The 17,164-nt window shown below is 40.9% G+C and overlaps 2 protein-coding genes across 3 annotated transcripts; one reads left to right on the top strand and one right to left on the bottom strand.

The window, feature by feature from the left end:
- The first annotated feature begins 2,284 nt into the window (after nucleotides 1-2,284).
- napbb (N-ethylmaleimide-sensitive factor attachment protein, beta b) lies at nucleotides 2,285-11,003 on the top strand. Of its 2 annotated transcripts, XM_018743945.2 has the most exons (11): nucleotides 2,285-2,382; nucleotides 5,553-5,632; nucleotides 5,802-5,918; nucleotides 7,390-7,436; nucleotides 7,661-7,738; nucleotides 7,950-8,005; nucleotides 8,196-8,280; nucleotides 8,371-8,475; nucleotides 8,925-8,993; nucleotides 9,472-9,522; nucleotides 9,614-11,003. In XM_018743945.2, the coding sequence occupies exons 1-11, from the start codon at nucleotides 2,285-2,287 to the stop codon at nucleotides 9,713-9,715; spliced, it is 888 nt and encodes a 295-aa protein (XP_018599461.1). In that variant the 3' UTR covers nucleotides 9,716-11,003. The 2 variants fall into 2 exon arrangements, with proteins under 2 accessions (XP_018599461.1, XP_018599462.1); XM_018743946.2 differs by lacking the exons at nucleotides 2,285-2,382; nucleotides 5,553-5,632; nucleotides 7,390-7,436 and having other exon boundaries at nucleotides 5,859-5,918.
- Nucleotides 11,004-12,012: 1,009 nt separating this feature from the next.
- Nucleotides 12,013-16,603, bottom strand: gzf1 (GDNF-inducible zinc finger protein 1). The gene is made up of 6 exons (XM_018743507.2): nucleotides 16,489-16,603; nucleotides 14,269-15,651; nucleotides 13,927-14,021; nucleotides 13,580-13,747; nucleotides 13,299-13,456; nucleotides 12,013-12,936 (listed from the first exon to the last, which is right to left on the bottom strand). The coding sequence occupies exons 2-6, from the start codon at nucleotides 15,642-15,644 to the stop codon at nucleotides 12,214-12,216; spliced, it is 2,520 nt and encodes an 839-aa protein (XP_018599023.2). The 5' UTR covers nucleotides 15,645-15,651; nucleotides 16,489-16,603; the 3' UTR covers nucleotides 12,013-12,213.
- Between the last annotated feature and the right edge of the window lie 561 nt (nucleotides 16,604-17,164).

The raw sequence follows: 17,164 nt of genomic DNA, 5'->3' as shown, positions 1-17,164 counted from the left end.
AGTATAATAACATAGACATCCCTTGACTTAGTTGTTTTGCTGCTGTGCCACATTAAATTGCACTAAAGGGCAAATATGTTCACAGAACTAGTACTCACATATTTATCACAAGTGACCATTTTTCATAATATTTCCCTGTGATGCTGCAGTTCCAAATCAATTACTTGCCACAATGTAACTACACACACATTTTCCAAACCGCTTGTCCCATACGGGGTCGCGGGGAACCAGACACTACCCGGCAACATAGGGCGTAAGGCCAGAGGTGGAGGGGACACACTCAGCGGGACTTGAACCCCAGACCCACGGGAGAGCAGGACCCGGTCCAACCCACTGCGCCCCCTTGTAACTACATTAACCAAAAAATAAAGTATCTGTATACTTTTACTGATCATCACACTCTAGTTTGCAAGGCACATGCAATTAACATAACACTAATTAGTGTACTTTGGTGGACTGAAGAGTCTGGTATTAACACACTGCTCAAATTAGGGGGGTTTATACATGATATGCGATAGTCCATCTATTTTATATTCCATTGTCCATAACATAGTGGTTATGTATGAGGGTTTATGCCCTGAAGGTTGTTGGCTCAAACCCTCCTGCTGCAGTACTTCAGTATTACCTTCAACCACTTACTCTTAATGGCTCCAGTATAAATAACTTGCTTTACAAATGGATAAACAGTTGGAATTCCCTTAGGATAAAAACATGGGCTAAATTAGAAGTTAATATAGCTGTTCATTGTTTCATAGGTATAGACTGAATCTGAGTACTGATTTTCACACTAAACTGACCTGTGTGGCAATTTCTCTCTCATATGTTCGCTATCCTAGGCAAACCGTGACTGATAGTCAACAACACCCAAATCAACAAAATATGACAGATGACAGTAAGAAGGTACTGCTCATCATGTTGATTCCAGATTTCACTACGGGCCATTGAAATCCAGAGCGCAAGTCTGCTGGACAACAGGTATCCTACTGGTCGGTGCTGCTGTCTCATTGAAACTACCCTCATTCAAGTCCTTCTGTAAAACCTTTGACCGAAGTACTCACAATTGCCCAGATGTATAAATGGTAAAATAAGTGTCAGCTAAATAAATTGATTACAACATTAATGCTTGGCATAGTCAGTGGGATGAGAAGAAGAGGACGTCAAAGAACACGCTGGCTGGGCATAATTAAGACCGACATGAACATGCCCATGAAAGAATTGAAAGAAGCGGTCAAAGATCGCAGAGCATAGAAAATGATGATCCATAAAGTGACCGAAAGTCGGCCTTGACTGAACAGTTAAATCATCATCAATCATCAAATAAATTGATAATAAAAACTGACAGTTAGGGGTGTGCTGCTCATGGTTCATAGCAAAAGTGACTATTGGTTTTTTGGATAGAAAATGTCAAAAGTAACAAGAGGAAGATGACAAGTGTAATGTGTTCTTGATGAGTATAACGAGTTTTACAGGAACTGCCGCGCAAATATAAGTAGAGGTATGTTGTCATTATTATGCTGTTTGGACTGCAAAGTAAGCAGATGTTGACAAACAAGTTTATGTAATGCACTGGTTGCTTTTTAATGGCCAGTTTTGTGAAATTTACTGTTGACTGATTGTCCAATTGCACCTAATGGAGAAAGACTGCACAGCACTTTGACTAGGAGGTTGTGCACATTTGTATTTTCAGTCAAATTAAAATAGACAACCTACTGTTGCTTCACATGCAGTGATTCCAGTAGAACACTGAGATCCTGCACAGTATAATAAAATAAATCCTTTCATCGTAAATTTACAATTCATTTTAGCTTAATCTGATGTTTTTAACAGTACCTAATCCATGAATAAATTAAAGAATTAAGATGAATTACTAAAATTTCTGTGACTGTGCCTAAAAGGGTGGACTTACAAGCAATACTGAGTTACGAGCTGACTTCTGGTCCCAGTTGGGTTCATAAATTGAAGTACAAGCATGCCCCTTAAGTAGACAGAGTTAAGCACTTGTGTCAGATCAGAAAGACCACTTGCTTATTCAGCAGTCATCACCTGGGATTTTCTAGCAGCAACTACTGGATTCTTGAGAGCTGCAGTTTCATGGTTTTAAAGTATCCCTTTAAATAACGAGAGACTACATATCCCATGAGCACTTTCGCGGACTGCTGTACACCTACGCTACATAAAACCACCGACTGTAATCCTCCATCACCATAAGCCGATGCAGATATACTGTAGCTAGAAATACACAGTTGTATTTACAGTGTAAGACGGCTGGTAAAAAAGATAGACAATGGACAATTCCGGTAAAGAAAAGGAAGCAATTCAGCTCATGGCTGAAGCAGATAAGAAAGTGAAGTCGTCCGGTTCATTCCTGGGAGGAATGTTTGGGTAAGATGATTAGCTAGTGCGGGCTGAGGGAACGATGAGCTTTTTCCCTAGACTGATACCACGAGCTTGATTTTTTTTTTTTTTTTTTTTTTTTTTTTTTTTTTTGCCAGTGTCAGATATATCATTATTTGTCTGTGCAGTCAAAGCTTGAATGTGTTTGAAGGATGCATATTTTGCGGACGAAGTGAGGCGACCGCGACGTGGTGGAGAACGAGAAGAAGCACCGCCGGCATCATGACGGAGGGGAGGGGGGCTGCAGGGCTAGCGCGTGCGAGTGCGGGGCGCGATCCGCGAGGCTCTGCGCGCGGACGTCACCGGATTAGCTATCTGGTTTACCGAGGTCACGACTAAACAGAGGCGTCTGTGTTAACCGCAGCTGACATCTCCCCCAGCATTATGCTCGCTAACACTCACTTGTCACCATTATTTTATCGAACTCGCAAAGAAGGAGTGACAGCTTGTTGGAAAGTGTCATTTTCCACGTCGGCGGTGTGTGGCTTGTATTAACCATTACTTGAGGCGCTAGTTAGCTGCTGGTCACCATTTGCTGCGGTGACACACAAGAGTCCTTCAATGCGGTGGTGTCGTCCTCCTGTGGAGCCTACAGCGCAAGCGCGCGATAACATTGTGGTTGGACAGACAGTGCTGCTGGCTGCGTGTGTGTAATTCTGCCTGCTGAGGAAACGAGTTGTCTGTGCAGCCTTAACCGGCGGCTAACATTAACTAGCCTGCTTTGTCCAAGATGATTTGAACCTGCTGCCAATGGGGGGGTGGGGGGTGATGGGGGTCGTTTAATGCAGGGGATTCCTTGTTTCCATCCACTGTATGAGATCATGCCTGTGTGATGCTCTCCTCCTGGGGTGCTGGTGTGGCTCAGGAACACCATAGCACTTCGCTCTCTCCTTTTTCCCTTTTCTGTGGTGCCTCCTGTTTTTTTTTTTTTTTTTTTTTTTTCTTTTCCCAGCACCAAATGGGTGGGGGAGGGGAGCAAGGGGCAGTTAACTCCTTCCTTCATTTGAGTTTGTCAGCAGGCTGGTCAAAATCAGCTGTTCAAAACTGCCTAGTGGATTTCTGTCTGCAGGATGACAAGTGGTTTTGTGATGTAAACAGTAGCCAGAGGAGGAGCTTTTCACCCGGCAGTTGGTCACGGTGGTGTTGGAGCACATAGCAAGGTTATGAAGCACGCTGCAAATGAAGTGCGTCCTTAATCCACTGACTGAGAAGAGAGTGTCATGTCACGTCGTTGTCCGAACCGCTTGTCCCACACGGGGTCGCGGGGAGCCAGAGCCTAACCGGGCAACACAGGGCGTAAGGCCGGAGGGGGAGGGGATGCACCCAGGACGGGACGCCAGTCCATCACAAGGCACCCCAAGCAGGACTCAAACCCCAAACCCACTGAAGAGCAGGACCAGGACCAACCCACTGCACCACCACACCCCCTTGAGAAGAGAGTGCTGAATTCGAAACCCATGTAGAATGCTCAGGGTTTGCTCCAAATGGCGACAGGCCCGTGTGTCCGCTGTTCGATATTACGGCCTTTCTGTCCAGTTTCAGATGCTCAAAAATTCTTTAATGTGACCAGTTAGGTTGAAAAAGAGTCAAAGCATTATTCAGTGCAGCATTCTAAGAGCAGGTAAAAACTGTGCGATGTACCCCTTACTATATTTTGTTTTTACAACCTTTACTTTATTTTGATTCCTTTTAACGTTAACTTTTCTTCATTTCAGGTGAGCAAGACCACAGCATTAAAAGTGTAGAAAATGCATCATTTATGTAGATTATGCAATATGTAAGAAAGTTAATGACTGGCAATATACACAAAAATCTTGAAAATAGAATTATAAGTGACGTTGAATGCTTCCTTGTAACAGGTGACTGGTTGGTAAAATTGGTTGCATTTTTTTTATTTATAACATTGTCGTTTTTCAATCCATATAATGCAAAACAAGGAAAAGGTCTTAGTTTTCTGCTTGAGGTGTGACACTGAAAATAAAGTACAGCAGTCCAACTGCAGCAGCTTGGGAATCATCCAAATAGGATATTAGTGCATTTTACACACACACACACACACACACACACACACACACACACAGAGAGAGTCTGAAACCGATTGTCCCAACTAGGGTCGCGGTGAACCGGAGCTTAACCTGGCAACACAGGGTGCAAGGCTGGATGGGGACACACCTAGGATGGGATGCCACTCCATCACAAGGCACACCAAGCGGGACTCGAACCCCAGACCCGCCAGAAAGCGGGACCTGGCCAAACCCACTCCACCACCGCATCCCCATTAGTGCATTATTTATTTTGAAATTAACATTACTTTTTCATATTAAGATATTTCTTACATTAGTATTGTTAAATCTGTCAAGACAAGCAACAGCGGAAATTGAAGCAGAAATTAAGACTAGCTTTGGTCTGGTTTCTGCATATTTTTCACCTGTCTGTGGATTTTGGTTAATGGTATATGTACCCTTAATTATTCTGCATGCTTTCTGTTCCCCATCCAAGGTCACTGCAAATTGTTAGTCAGCAAATGTTGTTAGGGACTGCAGTGCAGAAGAGTTGGTCCATTCTGAATCACTTCTGGGTTTGGCAGCGCTCAGGTATTACACCTCATTTCTGTGGGCCCAGGCACCTAACCTTACAGGACTGCGCTTCAGAGGGTTAACAAAATATCTGGGTGTTGGTTATGCCCTTGTTGCTGCATTAAGTAACATGTGCAAATAACTGTGGGCAGGGGCCCTTGCAAAAGACATTGTGGGAGTGACACATCCCGAGCCACGAATGCTATTCATAACTGCTTTAGAAATGGTATTGTGTAAGATTTTCACTTGATAGGAACAGCTTAGATCTGTTAGCAGCTGCAGTCAGATTGAGCATCATTTATCAGCTATTCTGCTCATTCAGTCATTATAGAAATTGGATTCTGTTTTATTAATCTGTTACCAACTTCAGACCTTGTTAAATGTAATTTATTTCAAATAAAAATATGTTGCCTGAAAACTTCCCTCGGACCACTTCTTGAAGACTCTAATTACTTCCACCTTTATTGGGAAGGTGGAATTTCCTCTGTCAAGAAAATACTATTCATTTTTATGGGGTTTTTAGTCAACTGAGTCTGAAATCATCCTCTTTTTTTTTTGTTTTGTTCCCCCTTCCCCCCCCAGTGGAAACCATAAAGTAGAAGAAGCATGTGAGATGTATGCCAGGGCAGCCAACATGTTTAAGATGGCCAAGAACTGGAGTGGTATGTCATAGCTTGTTGTTTTCACACATTGTTTAGGATCTCTTGCTGCTGCACTTTTGTAGCCATGTATATAAAAATAGCTTTGGTGAAAAACCCTTTCTGGAAATGTGCAAGTTAAAAAAGTTTTAAAAGTTTTAAGTATGCATGTATGGTGTGTGTTTTGCTTCAGCTGCAGGGAATGCTTTCTGTCAAGCAGCTAAACTCCACATGCAGCTGCAGAACAAGCATGACTCTGCCACCAGCTTTGTTGACGCTGGTAATGCCTATAAGAAGGCTGATCCCCAAGGTGAGGTTTGGAGAGATATGGTAACTTCTGGGTTTGGGGTGGTTTGAGTTTCTACCCTGCAAAGGTACGGCTCAATATTGTCTATCATGTGGTCGATTTCCATTTATTTATTTAGCTGACACTTTCTCCAAAGTGACTTACAGTGTTAATCTACCTACAACTATTTACCCATTTGTAAGTGGTTAACTGAGACTGAAATCTGTGACCTTTGGGTTCAAAGGCAGCAGCTTTAACCACTATGCTACTAGCTGTCCCTGATTTGGATGTGTGTGTGGAAAGGGTGGAGGAATAAAAGAGTATTTTGAGAGAACAAATCCTAAAACGAGCAAAATATGAAGAATTAGTATAGATCTATTGCTGCACTTTCGTGAGTCATTCAGTTTCAGTGTATCATGTTTCATGTGTGGTAGAGTATTTCAGTGTGATTTGGGCCTAATTGACTTTTTAATCTCAGAATTTCCAGATGTTTACTTATTTAGGAAATTCTGCAAGACCTATTGCTAATTTTTGTTACATTTTAAAATGATCAAAAATTTAATTTGCTGCTCTGTATTGTTTGGTGAATCTCACATACACGGTTAACTTATCACAGACTTGAATTTCAGCAGCCAAATTTTTACTCTTACTAGGTGTGTATTCTGTGGAGGGTTTAAAAATACCAGAGCTGTTAGTCAGTGAATTGGGGCAATGTGTAATAGTCGTGGCTTTCTGTGTTTCAAAGTCGGCTGTTAAGTCAGCAGCAATAATAAGAGCTATTTGTTGTGTTTGTTTGCTTTGTTTTTATTAATGTGTATTTCCATTAACACATATCTGGGAAATTAAGGTCTTTGTTATAGCTATGTGTGAAAAATAAAACACAGTCACTGTCTGCTTTCCTAAAAAAAAAATTGGGATGATAAAATGTTTAATTGCAGGATTTGAAAGCCAGAAGAACAGTAGTGTCAGTTGTAAGGAAATGGGGCTCTTATTTACTGGAGCTTGATGATCCGATCGGATATTGTCTGATCTGATACAGACCTTATATAATGGTCTGTTGAAAACACATTGAGGTGTTTTGTGCTCTCAATATAAAACAATTTGTCATTAGAGTACTGGAAGCTCTCAAAGGTGTGTTTGGTACAACAGTGTTGAGTGCAGTATGTCACACTAGAGTTGAGTTAGGAAGTCCAAGCTCCTTTTCTGCTTGGATCCTCTCTACTTCCATCTCTTGGCTTGGCAGATGACCACATGTTACATTCACTCACCTACAAAACAAAAATTTAGAAAATGGATAAGTGAAAGAAATGCTAGTGAAGTCTGGAAAAAAAAAGAGTCTCTCTTTGAAAATTTGTAACTGAAGGAGCCAGTATATTTGTCATACTTCATATTTCTGTGTTGCTTAAAACTACTGACACGACTCCTTTCTGTATATTCTGTCCAAAATCCTTTTCAGTATTTAACTTCTCTTCCTTTTCCTTCACGCACTCAATAGAGGCTATCAACTGCTTAAATGCAGCCATCGATATATACACAGATATGGTAAGATCTTTAGAAGCTGAACCATTTTGGGCAATTTCCAATCAACAGTCGTAATTTCCCTCTTCGGATCAGTGTTTGTCGTTTATCCATAGTCATTCTACTCGACAGTAAATATACAATACGTGAGTGTGGCTGAAAACATGTTTCTACACTTTAAGATGATTCTTTATGCTGAGGTGGAAGATATTAAGTTTCGTCTTTGTAATACTGCTTTCTCTCCATAGGGAAGGTTTACTATTGCTGCCAAGCACCATATCACAATTGCTGAGGTATATGAGTCTGAGCTGGTGGATATTGAAAAGGTATGTTGGGCACAAATACATGAGATTTTTATGTGTGTCTTTTCAGTTTTCCTTCATTTTTAAGGTACTTCTACCTGTCAAATTACTATAGTGTGCACTGATTTTGTACATCAAGCAGTGGTCTTCAGTAGATGGTGCATCCAGTCATTATTTATGTTTTCATACTCTGTAAATTGTATAAGCAAAAAGGTTTCTGGATATGTGTTTTCAGGCAATTGCACACTATGAGCAGGCAGCTGACTACTACAAGGGAGAGGAATCAAACAGGTAAGACATATTTTTTTCAGTAAATCTGTGTAATGCCCTTAATGTCTTTTTCCATACGTTTCAGACAATGAAACAGTACAAACTTGATAGATTATAAGTGTAAATATTGTGAGTGGAACTAAAGTTGTGGTGGAAACAAAGATGGGTTGTATTGGCTGGACTGAGGTACATATTCCTTTAACTGCGAAAGCTCTGCAAACAAGTGTCTGCTGAAGGTTGCTTCATATAGCGCCCAGCTGGAGCAGTACCAGAAGGCCATAGAGATCTATGAGCAGGTTGGTTCATTCTAACAAGTTTCTAGGAAACCATGATTATGGAAAAGCTGAAAATTTTTACACTGACTTAATAGGCCTGTTTTTCTCTAGGTTGGAACCAACACTATGGATAACCCTTTACTGAAATACAGTGCAAAGGAATACTTCTTCAAGGCTGCACTATGCCACTTTATTGTTGATGAATTAAATGCAAAGGTTGGTACATGTGTTTTGTCTAATTTGCCCTGGTTCATACGGTGGAATGTGGCAAATTGACTGTACTCTACAGTATGTCTGCATCCAAATGTCTCCCTCTGTTGATGTAATGCCCTCTCTGTATTTTTTTGTCTGAGATCTACGTCACTTTGGAGAAAAGTGTGCTAAATGAGTAAATGTAAATGTCTAAAGAGTCAGGTTTTGATTTAGAAAGACCTGTATTTCTGTTTTCTCTGGTTTGTCTTTTATAATACAACTCTGTTGTATTTGTCATTTGTGTTGTTTATGAAAAGAACATTCTGCAAAATCTGTTATATATGATGGATCATAATTTATTGTTTCTAAATTTATTTTGATGTGCTTCTGTAAATTGGGGTATTTTCCATACACACAGATCAGAGTGTAGAACATTTCAATACACATAATTGAGAATTCTCACTTGTTTTTAGCTTGCTGTAGAAAAGTATGAAGAAATGTTTCCAGCATTTTCAGACTCAAGAGAATGCAAGTTGTTGAAGGTATGTAAGTCACAAGAATGATTTGAAGGCTGACAGTTGCACCCAGTTGTGAATTCCTTGGTGCTTTTTTTTTCCACTTGGTCCCCTTCACCTATTGTCCAAGCTTACAAATCTGTAATCTGTAACTTCTGATATGTGAATGACCAAGCACTAACATTTTGCATAATAACTGAGTGGTTATTTCAAATAAAAAAAAAAAAAAAAAAAACTTACAACATTGCTAAATGAGAGAGTAGCTCATCTTATAGGTTGGTGTGAAACAACTGTTTTTTCCAATAACTTATTTCAGACAAAGTTCAGATAATGGACTGCATTAATAACTAGGCCCTATTGATTAATTTCTTTTTTTTTCCAGATCATTACTTCAATGTTTTTTTTTGTTCTGAACATTTTATTTTCCATTAAGCTAGACAGGATTTTGTGTCATTGTCCAAGCTGTCCGAGTCACACACGCTGAACCCAGACATTGTTTTTACAGAAACTCCTGGAAGCCCATGAAGAGCAAAACAGTGAAGCTTTCACTGAAGCAGTAAGAATCACCCTGTTTATAGCCTTCTGAAGTAAATTCTTGCGCTAATGTGCACTGTGGTCATGCAGTGGGTTTCTCATTTGCTCATTAGGTCAAAGAGTTTGACTCCATCTCTCGCCTGGACCAGTGGCTGACCACCATGCTTTTGCGCATCAAGAAAACTATCCAGGGTGATGCTGGGGATCTTAAATGAAAAGAGGGACGCTATGGCCTGCCACTCACACCATTCTATATCGTTTGTGTCCAAATGTGCTTGTTCAGGTTCTCAGCACAGATTGCAGTTTTAATTTGTCTTTCCTTACTGTTACAGCCATAACTCTGTCAAATCAAGTCAAGGTCATATTTCTCATACTGTCACTTCTACCCTGAGGATGCAGCTGCAGTGTATGACCTTTTTGGAGGAATTTTAAGCACGGTGTCTTGTTTATATTGTATTAAGGATCCAAGGGCATTCTGCACAGTTAAATAGGTGATGGATTTTGTTTTCAAATGTTAATCACTTATATATTACCAGTGAAAGTCTTAGTGTATATTTGTAATTACTTAATAGATGGAGTGGAAAATAGTATATTTTAAATAATTTAACTGACATCATTTTACCTGATGTCTTTCAGTCTTCTCCCTTGGGTAACTTATTTCCTACCTGGTTGTAAAATACAGTACAGAAACACCTGAATGTAGAATGTCCTGTCTGCACGTTGAAGGTCGTGAGAGCAACAAAGTAAGTTCTCATTCTCCTTTTCACCTAAACTGAATTCCATATTTGTCTTTTAGACAAATGTATAACCAAAGGGATAAACAATAAAAGCAGAAAGTGGAGCGGATGGCATTTTTCATTAAAGAGAAATGCATAATTTGGGCAAATCGTCAAAGAAATACATTTTTAAAGCACAATACTGAGTACCACCGAAATGTGCATAGGTATGTTGAGACTAAATAACAGTGACATCCCCACTATGTCAGATTCATGTTGCCCAGTAGCAAAGAAGTTATGGTTTACATTCAGTTTCTTGAACTAACTTGAAGAGGTTATAGCTGGGCTCTTAGTTCTTCACCTTGACTGTTGTCAAAATATATGTTGATCTAATTTATTTTATATTAACATAATGCTTATGCTAACTTGTTGGACTATTTTAAATGTTAATTTTTGCACGGTTGATAGAGTGCGTCCAATTGCATACGTTGTTGACACTTATCATCAAGCTGTGTGTATTATGTCTTAATGTGCAATGTCTGTGTCGTGAATATATACTTGTTCTAGAGTTTTCCCTGGTGCCCCGTCCCAGGCTCAAGCATACAGCATGTCATAATGTGTAATGTAAGTTTGCGTGTTTAGTATTGTGACATGTAACAAGGTTTTGAGAAACCAACAAGAGACAAATCGACCGGTATATCAAGATTCTTTCCGCTTGAGGAACTGTCTCTTCATGTATTATTGTATGTCAGTTTGTGCTAATGTACAGTAATAAAAATAGGTCTCTCAGTTTGTTTTGGTTCTATTTTGTGAACATAGAAACTGTCATCAATACTGTGTTTGCTCACCTGTTACTACTGTAATTTTTTCATCCAGTTATCAGTCGTCATCAAGGCATAAAGAGATTAGGTATAATCTTAGTAATCCTACACAAACATCAATATTGAAAGGCACATATTCATACAACACTGCTCAGCAATGAAAACCCAAACAATACACAGCTGTCTACCTTTGCTCAGCATGGAGCTTTAACAGAATTTTCAGCTGTACTCAATTATATTTCTAATCCAAACACATACCCTGCTTTGTAATTATATGGCAGTTAAATGTTTTGATAAGAACACAATGTTCCTCATTGAAGGAGAAGTGAATTCTTAGACAATACTGAAGTGGTTGGTTAGAAAACATACACTCAACACTTTAGGTCTTTCCTCCATTCCTCTCCCTTCAGTTAAACACACTAATTAAATAGGCTCCTTAAAAATACCTGGGACTGACACATTCTTTACCTTGACTGAAAACAATAATGCTTATGGCAGCCTATTTACAAGTGTCAGTGTACTGTAAAATTCCAAGTAAACCTACCATCAAGTCATCAGTACTTCATGTAACTACCAAATTTCAATGAAAAGTAAATATATTGATACAGCTATATGTAAAGAGATGACACTAATAAAAATGCCCCTGCATCTCCTGTCCATGGATATACAGAGTAGTACGTGTATGTATGATGTATGAAGCTCATCTAATTCATGTGTCACTGGAACAGAGTAAACAGAACTATATTACACTAGGGAAAATACTAATGGAAGAAAATATTTTAGGACAGGTTAATGGTTAAATTCTAAAGATTCATCACAAAAAAATGCTTTTACACCATCTATAAAATGCTGCATTTTGACAAGTGACTGCCAAGGACAAAATTAATAAAAATTGGAACAAATTAAACAACCAAAAAAACCAAAATAGAGACAATGAGACAGAAAACAAAGCTGTATCATCACCAAGTTCTTGTCATTAATGTTTTATGGAGGATGTAAATTTGTTTGTTGTCACAGCTAAATTCTGTATAGATAGTGAACACACAAAATTCAGTAGGCACAACATTTCAGACAAGTGTTTTCCCTCATTTCATACAATATTCTCAAGGTGAACTTGACAAGTGTAATTTTTGTACAATAAATGGAATGTCTACAGAACTATGCAGGTTTCTTATCCTACACTGTAGCATCAGTCACATTTTCAGAAGAAACTTCCATTTCCACACTCATGTTCTCAACGGAAATGTCCTCAGTTGCCCCAAGATGGCTGTCCACAGCCGGAATGCTCACAGTATCCATGCTTGAGGTCTGGTATGGCTCCAGCACAGGCTCTGGCCCCGATTCGGACTGTGGCTCTGCCACCGGCTCAGGCACCTGCTCCAACTCCAACTCCGCCTCCGGTTCCAACTCCAGCTCTGATGACTGCACTGTGACACACATTTCAGTAGGGACAGGCGTGCACACGGACAGGGGTACCGAAACGGGGACGCTGAGGGGCGGGGCAGACACAGGCACAGAAAGGGACACAGGAAGGGGAATGGAAACAGTAACAGGGTGCGACATGGGGTCGGCATTCACCACTGGTTCAAGCTGAGGCCCATGAACCTCCGTCTGAATGACGGTGAAGCTGCCCAGCGCAGCGTGGCTGACAAGGGCAATGGCACTGTGACCTGTAGTGCTCCAATCCCCCGAAACGTTTATGGGCTCAGCCTTCACAGTCGCGGTCTCCTCGACCGGGCCCTTCTCGGGACTCCGTTCCTCAGTGTTAGCAGAACCCTGAGCCACACTCTTCTCATTCTTCTCAGCTGCATGGCCTTGTTTCATTCTCTTACTGCCACTTTCCATATTCCCTTTAAGAACCACGATGTAGTTCCTCCACGGAGTGTCCTTGTCATGTGTCTGTGGGTTAAACCAAACCTTCTATTACTGAAAAGGCATTGCTATCATTGTTCATTCACAGTTTCAAAGTATTAAGATTCATCTAAGAAATACAATGAAATCAGTTCAAAATGTCTAACGGAAGTAAAAACATTGTAGGAAATTCTTACAGAAACATCATTAAAAAATGTATAAAAATGCATAAAATATGTCTTGTACATAACATCTTGCCTTGCACTTAGAAATATGTGAACAGAGCAAGTTTGTTTTCAAGGGACTGCAAGTGATCAGATAAAAAAAAAATGGCCCTATTACAGTCCTACGGCTGCTACTGGAAATTGCGTACACCTTATGTTCCAGTGCTACAAGAGTGGGATTCCCACCATGGTGTGCCTCCGGATTGTGGACTTGTCTGTGAAGGTGCGGTTGCACAGCACACACATGTAGGGCTTCTCTCCCGTGTGGATGCGGTGGTGACGTTGCAAGGCGTTCAGCTGTGTGAACTGCTTCCCACATTCATTGCAGTTATATGGTCGCTCACCTGGAGAAACACAGCACAATTTAAGTGTCTGGGATTCTCACAACGCCTTTGAATAATTACAAAGGTTTACTACAATTAAAGGCCTGCCTTCGGTAGAGAGAGAACGTGTGTTCAGTTGTTTACCTGTATGTGTTTTCATGTGTTGATGGAGCGAGTTCCTTTGCGCAAACGCCCTATCACAGATCTGACATTTGTATGGCTTGAATCCGGAGTGGGTTCTTGCATGATGCTTTAAGTATTCCTTTGATGCAAAACTTTTCCCGCAGCTCTCACACATGTATGGTTTCTCTCCTAGTTAGATTTAGTAAAAAAGAGTCAAATGGCTACAGTACATCAACAAAAAGAGCTGAACTTCAAAAAAACATTATTTTGCAAATAATGAATCATATCAAAGTTTCCAACCTAGTTATGGTAATAATGCTGAAGATACATCAACCCATCGATTTCTTACAATTCCACAGACTACTTACCCGTATGACATCGCTTGTGGTACGCCAACATGTGGTTCTGTGTGAATCGAGCATCACACTGATCACAAGAGAAAGGCTTCTCACCCGTGTGAGTCCTATCAAACATGAAATTTCATGTGACAAATTCAGTATCTCATTATTTGCAGACGTGATGTTTCACTCTACTTCTTTTGTTTAGGACAAAGTACTTGGACAGACTCATCCTCCATGTTTGTATCCACTTCTAGGTACAGAAACAACATCTTACATCATACAAATTTATACCTACTCTATCCTAACACCAGGAATCAGCAAAGGGGGAACAGTGCTATGACCACCCAGAACAGTGTTACTGTGCCGTACCTGCGGTGTGTCTTGAGCGCAGAGCTTTGAGAGAACTTGGCTCCACAATCAGTGCACTCATATGGCCGGTCGCCTGTGTGTGTCCTTTCATGCAGAATGAGGGCTGTCTTGGAGCTGAGAGCCTTCCCACAGACCTGGCAAAAGTGCCGATCGGAACCCCCTTCATGCACCTGTAGAGTGTGCCTTTTCACATCCTTCTTGCGCTTGAAAGCCTTGCTACAAACCTCACAGGAGAACTGCCGCTCTTCACTGTGGACATGGCGCTCATGAATCTTCAGGTTGCAGCGGTTGGCGAAGGTATGCTGGCAAACGTTGCAGCGGTAGACCACCTCAGACAGGACTCCATGACTCACCTTGATGTGCTTTAGGTAGCTCTTCTCATAATGGAATGAACGAAGGCATTCATCACACTTGAACTGTCCAATTCTCTTCTTTTTCCTTCCCTTAGAAGGGGATCGTGTGCTGTCCTCCTCCTCCTCTTCATTGTTCTGGAAATCCAGGTCATTAGGGTCTTCTTCCGATGCCTCTTGGTCATCCGTGTCTGTTGTGTCTACCGAATCCTCCGTTGTCTTTTTTTCTGACACATCTCCCCTCTCTGGATCCCATTTTGACCCAACCTCAGACTGGTGCAGTTCTTCATTCTGCATTTGTCCCAAAGCATCCGTGGTCGGCGAAGTTTGACATGTTTTTTGTATGTCTTTCACCTTCGTGATTCGCTTTCTTTTAGGAATGTCCACAAATACTTTACGACCTGCCAGTCTGTTGCTCAGTCTCCTGGTTTGCACTTCACTGTTAATTTCTTTTTTCTTCCCTGCCCTATCTGGAGAAAGTGACTTCTCGATCACATTTGGTGACTTGATGGGCATGTTTTGTGAACCATCTCCTTCTAACTGAATGTCTTCAGGTTTATTAGTCTGAGAGTTTTGATTGGACTCCATATCCTGTGATAAGATATCAGTCTTTGTTACACCGCCGTTGTCTCCTTCAGGGACCTCAGACTCAGTCAGCTTGACACAAGCCTCAATGAGGTCCTGGCATTCAAGCATCTTGGCTACTTCCAGTATATTCCAAGTCCTGACTTTCTCAAATTTTAACCTTGCAGTATAGACAAACTCCAAAAAACTAGCAAAGTCAGTAGATGGAACAGTGTCCAAGAATAATTTGACAGGTTGGTCTTTTTCTAGTAAAAGCTTCCTAAAGTAACCACTGGAGGCAGCAAGCACCACTTGGTGAGCTTTAAATTCCTTCAGTTCCCCTTGGAAATGAACCTGGATGGTGATATCACAGAGGCTGCCCATCTCCCTAAAGTGATGCATCTGCCGCAGCAAATGGCCATGGTAGAGCTCCGAGGAGAGCTCCACTGCAGAGTCACTCATGGCTGGGCTGTTGGGGAACAGGAAACCCATGTAGCATCAAATGTTTACGGACATGTACATTTTTGCACCTCTCACATGCGCAGTTGCTTAATTCTTAATATGCTACTACAGTCAGTATTTACCTTAACCTAGGATGGGAAAAACTGAAGGGAAGTGATCCCCCCCAGTGTCACTGCAGCATAATGTGACAGTGCAGTCAGTCTGTCTCTACTCAACTCATATCAATTCAGCTAAGCAGTTACTGTTAACTAAGTACGTTAGCTACTGCAGGATACCCCATGAACCAATAATAATGTAGTAAGACACAGCAGAAACACCACATTTTTCTATATATGATTGACGGAGAAAAAACACTGCATGTTGGTTGGGATGTTTAGCGCAGCTACAAACCTGCGCCTTTACCTGAACATGATTACAGCGAGGTTACTTTCGCTACTAGTATATTAAACTGTAACACAACCTAGCCGAATACAGTCAAGTTGGCCATGCCATGGCATGGCATCTTATCTGCTGTATGCTAAATTATACATAAATTATAGAATAATGGACGACGCTAAAAAAACGGCTTTGCCTGAACATACTTCCCCGCTACTAGCGCACTAAAAAGACTGGCTTAGGAAACTTTTGTTTAAAAAGCTTATCAGTTAGCAACCCAATGTCGCAATGTTTTTGTTTTAATAAAAAACAGAGACTAGTCGTAGCAGCCAAACAGAAACGGCCAACACATGTAGGGACCGGTTCGCACAGGTTCTGAACCACGAAAGCACGTCGTCTTTACGCCACGGGAGACCGAGTAGGAAACGATGCACGAGCGCTACGCGGAGTGGCCGCTTCGGTTCCTTACCGTAAGATCGGTAAAATGGCAGCCTTCACAAATACAGGCTTCCCAGGCGCACAAAGTATTTCCTGTAAAACTCGCACCCAGAACTCCTCGGCGCGTGGCCTGCCGCCATGTTGAGTGGGGGTGCAGGAAAGCCGAGTTCCGGCGCCATTTCAAACTGCGGCGCCGAACGCAGTGCGAACACACTTTTATAATTATGTGTTTAGTAAGAAATTCTTCCTCGAATGTGCCTAAATGACTTGAAACGACTTTCTTATATGTTTTCAGTACGTTTTTACTGGTAGCTGTATGACATTTGCTGCAACATCATAGTTTTGAGAAGCCAGGCTATTATTTTACCAGAAATTTAATATTTAAATGTTAAAACTTAATATTCCCATCTCTGTCTTAATATAATAGTAGTTTTGTCTGAAATTAACAAAAAGGTGAAAACCGCATTTTGGGGTATGAACTAGTATAGCTACATACACAGTACACAGATCTTATAAACCAGCACACAAGATAGCAAGTAAATAAAATTCCTACACCACTTACTTTCAGTCTTTTCATTTTTTCAATGTCTTCCACAATGTTTGGCCAATTTTCATTTCAGTTTAAGAGGAGATACAGTAGTGATGTACAGTATTTAGAGACACATTTGGCTGAAGACAATAAAAATGTTTTAAAAGAGAACATGTCG

This window comes from Scleropages formosus, chromosome 1 (assembly GCF_900964775.1).
Source record: "Scleropages formosus chromosome 1, fSclFor1.1, whole genome shotgun sequence".
In the NCBI taxonomy this organism is placed as follows: Eukaryota; Metazoa; Chordata; class Actinopteri; order Osteoglossiformes; family Osteoglossidae; genus Scleropages; species Scleropages formosus.
The sequence above is the reverse complement of the archived record's forward strand: the minus strand, read 5'-3'. Positions and strand labels throughout refer to the sequence as shown.

What these genes read in the sequence shown, in the direction of transcription:
- napbb (XM_018743945.2), top strand. Translation starts at nt 2,285, where the DNA reads ATGGACAATTCCGGTAAAGAAAAGGAAGCAATTCAGCTCATGGCTGAA. An exon ending in GATGGCCAAGAACTGGAGTG is followed by an intron (nt 5,633 to 5,801) that starts GTATGTCATAGC and finishes GTTTTGCTTCAG; the next exon opens with CTGCAGGGAATGCTTTCTGT. An exon ending in AAGGGAGAGGAATCAAACAG is followed by an intron (nt 8,006 to 8,195) that starts GTAAGACATATT and finishes TAACTGCGAAAG; the next exon opens with CTCTGCAAACAAGTGTCTGC.
- gzf1 (XM_018743507.2), bottom strand. Translation starts at nt 15,644, where the DNA reads ATGAGTGACTCTGCAGTGGAGCTCTCCTCGGAGCTCTACCATGGCCAT. An exon ending in CCACAAGCGATGTCATACGG is followed by an intron (nt 13,748 to 13,926) that starts GTAAGTAGTCTG and finishes AAATCTAACTAG; the next exon opens with GAGAGAAACCATACATGTGT. An exon ending in ACACATGAAAACACATACAG is followed by an intron (nt 13,457 to 13,579) that starts GTAAACAACTGA and finishes GTGTTTCTCCAG; the next exon opens with GTGAGCGACCATATAACTGC.